At 44.4% G+C, this 11,563-nt stretch overlaps 1 protein-coding gene across 1 annotated transcript; it reads right to left on the reverse strand.

Moving 5' to 3' along the window:
• Window positions 1-740: 740 nt before the first annotated feature.
• LOC148525417 (uncharacterized) lies at window positions 741-1,343 on the reverse strand. The gene has a single exon (XM_088470925.1). It carries the CDS (start codon window positions 1,341-1,343, stop codon window positions 741-743), a length of 603 nt encoding a protein of 200 aa, XP_088327051.1.
• Window positions 1,344-11,563: the final 10,220 nt, after the last annotated feature.

The following is an 11,563-nucleotide window of genomic DNA, read 5'->3' on the forward strand; positions in this document are numbered from 1 at the left end:
CACCCTCGCAACACCCCTGATTTTTTGAGCTGTATGTATGGTGAATGGAAGTCTTTTTCTGAAGTATCTCTTACACCTAGCATGAGCTTGGTGCAAGTGCAAATGCTAATAATTCATGTATGCTCACCCAAATCTCTGTCCTAAATTTCCATCTAGGATTTCTCCAGGGAGTAGGTCCCAAATAAGGTGCAATCCTGATTTTTGTACACCCATGATGTGGTGACCCTTATCTATTAGCTTCTTCCTGCGGTATAGAAGTATGTTCTGTCCCCCGCAGGCTGAGCTCCCAGCTTCCCATGGAGGGTGCTCCTGTAGATCACTGTAACCCTCCTCTACAGGTGACTCCCGGAGGTCCAGGGTACAGTGTAAGTGAGCACTGTCTGTGTCTTGCTCACAGTGCTGAGACAGGTGGCTAAGCTTCCGGATGTTTGTCTCGGTCTGATCCTGATTCTTTATTCTCCCGGCCAAACTGTACAGCAGCAGTGTCCGTTGTAGTGACATTCGGGTCTGTAGCACCGAGGGGTGTACTCCGGGGCTGTGGGAAGCAGATCTTCGTTCTTTGTTAACAACCTTGCGGTTGTGTCGAGCCTGGCTTAGCCGGAAGTTCGGCGTTGGTGCAGCGTGCCATCCTCTACTGGTAACCTGGCAGCGTGAGAGCAGGTGGCCGTGTCTGTAAGTGGTGGGTCCCGATGCATATCGGCCAATCACAGCTTCACCAGGGATTTTATGTGAACCTGCATCTAATGACCTGGAGTACATTTCCTCCTCTTGCTGCTCCCATACTCCTCACGACGTTTCCTTTTCCTAGTTTTTGGAAATGGTGTAAAAGTTCCATTTTCTAGGCAGTCAATGAGATGTTCCCTCATTAATTCATAGATGTAGCTGCAAGACGGAACGTCGTCATTGAAGAGGATCTCCACAGCATTTGCTATAGAATACACTACGCAGTCACTGGAGGTTTCCTGCTGTTGCTCCACATCCAGGATTTTGATGTTTTTCAGTGTGTCCTTTGGAACAACAGTCCCGTACAGTTCTTGCAGCTGTTTCAGAGCACAGGCGGTAAACTCTGACTGTTGAGCACTGTCCGCGACTTGTATCTGCCCATTCCGAAAACAGGACATGAAACAGTGTCTGCGAGGCTTATCTGGGTGGATCTGTACTGCAGGCCCAGAGACGGGGTTATAGGAGCTAAATATTCCTCCCCATGTGCACTGCAAGCCTTGCGTATTAAATTGCCGCCACAGTATGGACTGAGCGGCATCAATGATCTCGGGGTTCAGAGCTCCGCCGCTCTGCAGTCTGAATCCATGTGCCTCTGTTAGCCCCAAATGAGGCAGCCACATTTTCTGTAAATGTGCAAGAAAAAACTTAAATTAGAAAAAAAATACAATATCTTTCTAAGTACAGTACTAATCTTGTACTATAATGTTACTTATATGTGCTGAAAAGATACATGCACAGCATATACCCATTGCTTAGGACACTAGGTAATGGTATACAGGTGTGGTATGGTACCTATGTAATCAATGTAACAGTATAGTCAAGACATTTGCCAGAAGCTAATTGGAATATTATAATGAATCAATGGTATTTAACAAAATAAATAGCATGAAGGAGATATGCTGGTATATGACATTCGGTCCTAAAGAACACTGATGTTTACAGCAAACTAGAAACTTGTCACATAAGCTGAGCGCTCCTGATACCTGCAGGCAATGTGTAAGTAGTGTCGCAGATTCTGTTGCACTGGGGGAGAGTTACACAATAATAAATAAGATACAGTAGTAAAGTATGAGAGCCGATGCCGTAAGGTCACATGACTGCCTTCGCCCATTCTGCGACTTTCCACTGTCCACCAAATGTCACTGCAAGGCGGCATTGTTGCAAGTTTATGTTCTGGCTGATGACAATTAAGGCCTGTATTCAATTGGTTTCGCACCCGCTATACTTTTTCGCATTCTGCACTTTTAGCCTACATCACGTGTTTGCATGGGAAAACTTTTCGTGCGCTTCTCCGCTATTCGCCGTATTCAATTCTGAAAGATGCGAAAACGCGTCCCTACGAAACTCAAACAGGAGTAAAAGTGCTGTCAGAAATGGGGAAATCAGCCTGACACCCCCCAAAAGATGCCCTAACATTGGGGATCAATATAGATTTTCCCGAATGGCCCTAATAAAGGTATTTGGGGTTGTGTCAATAGCATCTAATTAGTGTCTTTGCACAAGTGGTGAAGAATAGCATTAAGAAGTATTTTTTGGTGAAAATAAGTAGTCCTATTAAATTTGGGGTACTTGAAAACGGGTGCTAGCATGGTTTAAAGTCGCAAAAGTGAAGTTTTAAAAAACGCACCTTCAGCAAGCACCTGCAATCAAGAAAACATTTCAAAACAATGCTTATGGCGAGTGAATGAACAAATTCTAGTTGACCCTCATTGTAAGACTCAACTGGAGTTGGCCCTACATGAATATTTTTCAATTATTGAAACTCCGGAGGTCTCCAGTGTTACTGTCTGGGAGACTCATAAATGCGTCCTCAGAGGTAAACTGATCCAGCTGGCGTCAATGCTGAAGAAGGAAAAAACGGAAAAAAAGAGGCTCTTTTGCAGAGGCTTAAGTCATTAGAGACATCTCACAAAGGGTGTCCTTCTCCCCAACTTCTCACTGAGTTGACAGCTACCAGAGTAGCCCTGAACAAACTTCTTTTTGATTCAGTGAGACGCGATTTCCGCCTTTGTAGGGGTCGTTTTTTCCAGTGGGGGAATAAGCCGGGCAAGTACTAGGGCCCTCAGAGCACAAAGAGCCTGTCTATTTATCCAATCTATTAATGCTCCCTCGGGCGAGACTCACACGCTCTCTCGGGATATCGCATCTGATTTTCAATCATACTATACTAAGCTATATAACCTGAGAGACCCCAAGTCCCCAGTTGAGATTAACACGTTTCGAGGGTTGGTAGCACAATATCTTTGCGACGTACAGTTCCCAACTATCACGGATGAAAATAGGGTCTGGTTGGAATCACCCTTCTCCCTTTCTGAGCTAGAGGGGGCACTTAAGACAACCCCATCTGGGAAAAGCCCAGGCCCAGATGGTTTCTCTGTTATATACTATAAATCGTTCCAGAAAATATTGCTTCCCAAAATGCTCCTAGCTTTTAATGCGATTACAGACGGACGATTCTTCTCGCCTCAAGCCCTTGAGGCACACATTACCGTTATCCCTAAGACGGGGAAAGATCCAGCCCAATGTTCGAGTTATCGTCCGATATCATTGCTCAATGTAGACATTAAACTATTCGCTAAACTCCTGGCCAATCGGCTTAAAACTTTACTTCCGAATCTTATACATTCAGATCAGGTGGGTTTTGTCCCGGGGAGGGAGGCTCGAGACAATACCACTAAAGTAATAGATCTGATACATTTGGCCAACGGTGACTCAGCTCCAGTTATCCTCCTCTCCACTGATGCCGAAAAGGCATTCGATAGGGTTGAGTGGTTGTTTATGCAGGGTGTTCTAACGCACATAGGTCTGGGTCCTGAATGTCTACATCGAATAATGGCGCTATATCACTTCCCTTCGGCTCGGGTTCGGATTAATGGGGTATTATCTGATACGGTTAGGATTAGTAACGGTACTAGACAAGGCTGTCCTCTATCCCCTCTTATCTTTGTGCTCTGTATAGAGGCCCTGGCACGTGCTATTAGGATTAATCCCAATGTGAAAGGTATAAGGGTTAGGGAAAATGAATACAAATTGGCTTTATTTGCGGATGACCTCTTAGCGGTGCTTTCCAACCCAGTTACCTCCGTCTCTAATTTAGTAGCGGAATTTAGTAGATTTGGTGCTCTGTCTAATTTCAAGATTAATTACTCAAAATCCGTAGCAGTAAACTTCACAGCCAGCCCACACTCCATAGCCTCACTGAAACATACATTTGCATTTTCCTGGCACACATCTAGCCTCAAATACCTTGGAGTTACACTAGATAGAGAACTCTCTAAGCTATTTGACCATAATTTTAAATCATTACTCCAGATTCTGCGATTAGAGTTAAAGACCTGGACGAATAAAACCTTCTTGTGGTTGGGACGGGTTAGTGTGATTAAAATGAATATTCTACCTAGGGTCTTATATTTACTTCAATCTTTGCCAATACATATACCTAAACAATGGTTTCAGGAGTTACAAAATATAGTGAGGGATTTTGTATGGGGGGGTCGCAAACCCCGTTTTAAACATGCTATATTATTTAGACGCAAGACAATGGGAGGGCTTCAACTTCCGCACTTTCCCACTTACTACGATGCAATTATGCTTGGTCGCATAATGGACTGGACGAGGGTTGGAGATGCTAGACAGTGGGTTCAGTTGGAAAGCTGCTCAGCATCTAAGGTCCTCTCTACATACCCATGGAGGTCCAAGATTCCTGGTCTGTCTCATCCCACAATAGGCCCTACCCTGGTTCGATGGAATAGACTGAGGAGATGTTCATGGATATCTTCTCTATTTTCACCCCTGACACCGTTGTTTGACAATCCCGACTTCCCCCCAGGTACTTCTGGACATCTGTTTCACAAATGGATTGAGCAGGAAGTCTCCCGGGTTGGGCAGTTGGTGGAATCAGGTAGGGTCATATCTTTTGGCTCTCTCCAGAATAAATGGGCCCTGCCAGCAGCAGAAATTTGGCGATACCTCCAGCTAAAGCATTTTGTTCAAAGTGGAGCAGTGCGATTGGCTTGCAATAGACCTTTGACCTCCTTTGAGAATATGTGCTTGATGGATACTCGCCCGACCCATTCTCTTTCTTTATGTTATCGACTATTGATTGAGAATATATACTCTTTACCCCCCAAGTTTCTAGATGATTGGGAAAGAGATTTGGGAGTTTCTTTCTCCCCTCAGGACAGACTTAAGATTTTTGATAATTCTTTTGCCAGTTCAGTCAGCTACTCTGTTATTGAAACTCATTATAAAGTGATCACACGCTGGTATAGATGCCCTGAAATACTAGCTAAAATGTTCCCTACTGTATCTAACTGCTGTTGGCGATGTAACTCCGCAGAAGGTTCGCCCCTACATATCTGGTGGGACTGCCAGGCATTGCGCCCCTTTTGGGAGAAAGTGACTTCTGTTTCTGCATTAATTTTAGGTCAGGTTGTTCCCCCAGATCCTTCCTTTTGGCTGCTAAACCTATATCCTGGGCCGTTAACATTATATAAAAAAATCTCTCCTCAAATTCCTTAATAGTGCAGCGAAAGCTGTAATACCTATTCACTGGAAATCAGTAGCTCCTCCATCACTTAAGGAATGGTTTGCCCGAATAGACCTCTATATGGATATGGAGGATTTACGTCTTGGAGTTGAGAAATACGGTGAATTTGCTGCCACCTGGCTCCCTTGGATTGAGTTTAAAACTTCCACTGAATACGCCACAGTTTTGATTTGAATATTTGGTGTTCAAGGTCCCCCTATTCCCCACATTCCCAATGTGTCTTCCCCAGTCTGGTCTTTTTCGTCTTTTATTTTGGTGTGTATATGTGTGTATGTGTTTGTTTTGTGTATATATATATATAGAAATATGTGTATATATTTTTTCTGATAGTGAATTATTCATTGTATGTTTTGGATTTATAATATAGGTTTCGAAAATATATATCAGTGTATAGTTTTATTCTATATAGCAATGCTGTATAATTTGTTTGCATTTTGGAAGTGCTGTCTGTTTTTTCATTTAAAACCAATAAATATATATTGCAAAAAAAGAAAAAAAAACATTTCACACATACGTGCAGACCCCCCAAAAGTCTATTTCACTACTTTTTATGTTTGTATCCCAACTTTGTTCTTTTTTGCCCCCATTTTCAAAGTAATTTTTTGGGTGTTCCTCTGGGGTTTTTTTTCAGGTATTTTTTTTACGGTTCTCTCTTGGGGGACTGTTCCAAGGGTTCTGAGTGGTTCCCCCAACTTTGCACCCCAAAATAAAAAAAAATAATAATTTTCTCCTGTTATTCAGAGGCAAATCCTTTTCGCCCATTACATCACATTGCGTTTTCTGAAACTATTTGGATTTGAATATGGAGAAAAGTTTCCCAATGATGAAATGTCGCAATCGGCAATACTTTTTCGCGGATCTCGGCTTTTTGCGGCTAATTGAATACGGGCCTAAGTTGTAGTTTATTATTTTATTGTAGTTTTGTTGAAGTCAGTGTGGCTTGTCTGGAGCACCATTTATCATACACAACGAGCTTTATTACTATGCGTATGATAAAAGTCATTAATAAATGAGGCCCTAAGTTTCCCAATGGCGAGATGTGGCGTGAAGGACTTTGGCCTTTAGTATTTGTGTTTGCAGGGGCGTCACTAGATATCGCCAACCAGGAAAGATTAGATTACCCTACAGTCTGTGGCGTCATGAGGGGGGTGCGAGGGGGTGACACCAAAATGCCGGCTCCTCCGCAGTGACAGGAGCTGGGTGCTGCAGTGTGACTTCTCCTGCAGCACCCAGCACCTGTCATAGAAGAGGAGCCGACAGTGCTGACAGCGATGCTGTGCTGCCCCCGGAGTGACGTCATCGGGGTCTCCCCCGCGAGGCCACACCCCATCCGAAACAGGGATAGTCAGAGTGCGCACTGGGTGTCTCCAGTTCCGGTGGCGCCTCTACCTGCAGTGAATTCTATACAAGTGATTGTATTAATGTCATTTGTGTTTTTAAATATCCTCATAGAATTGATTGTGTAGGCCAGGGATATTTAACTTGCGGCCCTCCAGCTGCTGTGGAACTACACATCCCAGCATTCTCTGCCTTGTTTTTTGCTGTTAGGGCATGCTAAAACTGTGGCAGGGCATGCTGGTATGTGTAGTTCCACAGAAGCTAGAGGGCGGAATGTTGGAATCCCCCTGATGTAAGCCAAACAAGCGCAGAATCAGACAGACAGTACAGGAGAGCAAGAGAAGAAATTCTGATTCCGAAACTGATGAAATACATTGTAAGGCGCATATTTGTATTATAAGTATAGGAAGCCCAATTGCAGAAGAGAACATGATTGATGATGATTAGCAAGAAAAATAATTGGAAATAAATAAAAAAAAGATGACAGGGGGAAAAAAAATAGCCCACCCCGCCAACAATACAAAATACCTCTAAGCACCAATGGTCAGAGCATGGTCTGCTTACAGCTAATGCAGGGGAACAAACATTTTGTGAGGTCCCCCAAAAAGCTACAACCAGCACCATGCTTAGCTAGTCCCATTATAATAGTCCCATGTTATTAAACTATATTCTCACATAATAATTACTTTAAAATATTCTTACCTGAGACTCTCGTATCAGTAAAAAGCGTTAATGTAATGAAAAAATGCGTGTATATAGCTATATCAATATATAACCAGTACACAGCTCACTCTCATCCAATAACTGATTGTCCTGTACCAAGCAGGGCCTTTTCTCTCACACCTCTGTGACATCACAAACGCTGTCATAATCAGCCTCACCCTGCCTGCTTTCCTCCACTGCACTGCATGTAATATAATCTACGTGCTTTATTATAAAGATTACTTAATATAAAAGTTAGTGTAAACATCTTGTCACCGAGGGGCCTATTCATCAACACCTCAATAACGGTTTTAAGGAAATTTTCCTTAATTACAGTTTTTTTTAGTATTCATTAACACACTTAACACATGAGATATCACTGATATCTACTGGTTAAGTCCGTCTGCATTAATTTCCGCAGAATTACCGCAGCTGTAATTAGTGCTGTGCATGCGCCGCTTTTGTGAACGTAATGGCGCATACGCAGCACTGATTACAGCTACGGAAAGGTAGAGTAGAGAGAGAAAAGTATCTATTTAACGAAAAGCTGTCATCGCAAAAATTACAGCTTTTCAGAATAAATACTGATGGAGAGGCGGAATGATGAATTCCTCCGGTAATTAGGCAGAACTCCATGCGAGTTCTAAACCTAGTTACCTCCATCAGTTTTTAGTGTTGATGAATAAGCCCCATATCTCTATTAGAGCACATAGAAAATGTAAAATGCAATAAAGCAATAATCACCCTTAGCTTAGGGAATCTCTCAAACAAATGTCCTAACGTGGATATTAGGTGAATAGAAGAGCCAATGTTTTTTCCCATGTTATTACATTCAGTACCGGAGCCAAGAGCCTGGTGCTGGTTCATGCAATACTGGCGACCCCTATGTTTTTTTCCCTCTGTATTTTGTGAACCAGCAGCGGCTCAAAGAGCCCGATGGTGGTTATGCTTAGGTGGAGGGGTGACCCCCCACTGTTTACTTTTTAACAGTTTCTTTACTTAATAGTATAGAAACATGCAGCCTGCGCGTATCTCACTGATATGTCCCCGCATTTACATTAGAGCGCAGTTTTTCTTTTCTTTTTGTGTTTACCAGTGAGGTCGACAATCACCTCTTTTTGACTGCTGCACTGGTGTCTGAGACCCCTGCTTGATTAGCGCTATGTATCTTTTCTCTTGTACTAGGCTGTATGTTCGGGTGTGTTTGACTGCGGGGTTCACAGGGAACACAGGTAGGAAACACAATCACATGCACCCAGGGGCAGATTGGGGATCAAAGGTAGCCCTAGAAAAATCTTTGGAAGTGGCCTCAAGTAGGCGGCACAAAATCAACTGTAGACGGAGCCAATAGCACGCTAAGACATAGGACGCCCTCTAGGTCTTAACGTGCGATCGCTGGGTGAAGTCAGACGCCCACCAGCCTGGAGTAAAGACGTCCACTATTCAGACATCAACTCCAGGAAGTGTATGAAAACATTGGTACCATCGGGCGACATCGAACCAGCACCCAGTGTTTAAAGTAGACCCTAGCCTACCGTAAACACTGCGAGTATCCCTGTGTGTAAAACAGCTCAGTGACGTGTATGCTGACGCTGCGTCTTAATTATGCACAACCTTAAGTTGGTGTAAAAATGCCAAGCCACGCCTACGCTAGTGCAAGCACACACCGTTTACACAGACCTGCCACCTATGCCCCGTTCTGTCACTCAAACTAGCGCTCTGGAAGTATGCTGAGAGCGATCCAAAACGCGTTAAGCTGGTGAAATATTGGACATTGTGACCGGGGTATTCGTGGAGCAAGTGAACTGCTGTTTGGTGTCCGGAACCATCGCTCCCCACTACTGTACTTCCAGAAAAACATCACTGGGACCCATATCCTGTGGTAGTGCATCATTTCGCGATGCTATATGCGTATGTGTTTTATTGAGAATGTGAGTGTATCTTAAAAAATATATAACAATTTATTTATAAGACATCACTGCACTATCTCTTGCCAGTTTCTTTCTTTTGAGATCACTACATATGGAAATCATGTATTAGAGTAAGAGACTTTTTGTATGTACCTTTTATATATGATTGAGCTAAGGTGGTAACTGTATTGGTGTATTATTCATAATTTATAGGAGTAAGTAAGGAATCTCTTCGGTTTCCACTAGCTGAAGTCATTTGCGCACACCTTGAATCATTTTTGCATACTATCATATGGGACTTAGGAAGCAGATGTAAATATAACGTATTTCAGTATAAAGTATACATTTCAGAGCCGGACGCTATTTGCGGACGCTCGTTCAGAAAAAGGGGCTGGCTATTTAAATTGAGCGCTCGCTCTTTGCGGTCTGTTGACACCTCTATGTCTGAACGAGCAAACAAAACATGCGCTCGCTATTTTGAAAAAACGCCCCCTGGCCGCTCGCATCATATGTCATGTTCGCTATTTATCAGATTAATCGAGTACATCGAACGGCGTCTGAACTGCTCGCTATTCTTGTGGTAGCATTTTCCTACCGCAATCATGCGAGCAGTTCAGGCTATAAGACAACCAAGTGACGTGCTCGATGATGCTGCTTTGTCAATTATGCACACCCTTAAAATGCCTGTTTTGACCGTTTGGCACGCCTGCGTTCGGATCTTTCAAGCACCTTCCCCTGTTACCACCCACAAACGCCTCATCCTGTCACTCAAATTAGCAGGCATTCGCTATTTTGCGAACACACGATTTTCGACCGCACTGACTGGTTCGCGCATGCGTACTACAACCCATACGCATGCGCAGATGTGCGAACATCGCTAGGAGCGAAGGAACGGCCGCTTACGAGCGGCTCTGAATCAGACCCAGTCTTCTGAATATGTTGTTTTTCTTTCACCTTGAGAAAAGACTTTTGGAACAAGTCAGCCCAATTAAGCAGGTACTTCTCTTTGCCAGACAGAACTCAGCGTTTTGTTTAGTTTTGCCGTCTGCTAAGATTTCCACGGCAGGCTCGCAAACCGCCGAAATTCACTCCACAATTTAAATCAATTGAATTAGTCACGGATCAATGAACTCGTAAATCTTTGAAATTTGAAACCTAAATTACCCTTGTGCAGTACAGTAAGACTCACCACTGCACAGTGTTAATTATTGGCACAGCTCGCTGCAACATGGTGACTCGGATCTGGCATCAGGAATATTCCTCGTTATGCCATACGACTTGCGCCTGGTTCTATGATAAAATGATAGACAAGTTGTTCTAAAATAGTAAACAGGTAGTGACTGATTTTGAGCAGCACTCAAGTTCGAATGCGACCGCACCACACGGTGTGTAGCGAAATGCACATGCGTCATTGCTGACATAGGCGACAGAGCAGCTATGCATGATTTGGAGTCAGATTCATCTCAGTCGTTCTCACCGACGGCAACCGGCGGTTCACATGTAACTGAAGCATCCTGCGGGCATGTCGTCAGAGTTTCCACCTGTTCGGACTTGTGCGCGTGTAGAGTGCGAGCTATTTTCAGTCACATCATGTGCACCATATATGGGGAAGTGTACGTTGTGTTATGTGTGCTGGCGGCCAAGGGGCCGGGTGGCGAAACTGTTACATAGATGCATGTGCCTCCACATATGGGTGGATATTCATAGGATTTCCGATCGCTAGAGGTGCCCAGAACTGTGTCCAAATTATGCCCAACTCTGAATCCAGCCCTTAGTTTACAAAGTAAATATTGTTGACATCAAACCTAAATGCCCAGCATATTGTATATCCAGAAATTACTATGTCCATCACCAGTGGCATAACTAGGGCAGGGCGAGCGGGGCATGTGCCCTGGGTGCCGTGGGACCGGCAGCGCCCCCTCCCCGCCACGGTACCGGCCTGCCCTAGTTAGCCAGTGTAGCGCCGAGCGCAGTGAGTGCGGTCAGCGCTACACATTTACACAGGACCGGCGCTAGGCTTCCAGCGCCGGTCCTGTGCTGCACAGCTGAGCCCCTTCCCTCCCCCTGAGCGCTTGCCCAATAGCGCCAGGAGGAGGGTGGCAGGCGGGCTCAGACAGTGCTAACACACACATCGCCGCCAACACGGCAGCGATGTGTGTGTTATTCAGCAGCCAATGTGAGTCAGACAGACTCTCATTGGCTGCTGATGCTGCACACACATGCTCCGCCAGCGCTGGCGGAGATGTATGTGTGAATCAGCAGCCAATGAGAGTCAGATAGACTCTCATTGACTGCTGCGCGCCCACTGCAAGAGCCGGCTCCTGCAGTGGGTAATGGGAGA

Source organism: Taudactylus pleione, unplaced genomic scaffold (genome assembly GCF_031769625.1).
Source record: "Taudactylus pleione unplaced genomic scaffold, aTauple2 ptg000108l, whole genome shotgun sequence".
In the NCBI taxonomy this organism is placed as follows: domain Eukaryota; kingdom Metazoa; phylum Chordata; class Amphibia; order Anura; family Myobatrachidae; genus Taudactylus; species Taudactylus pleione.

What these genes read in the sequence shown, in the direction of transcription:
- LOC148525417 (XM_088470925.1), bottom strand. Translation starts at nt 1,343, where the DNA reads ATGTGGCTGCCTCATTTGGGGCTAACAGAGGCACATGGATTCAGACTG.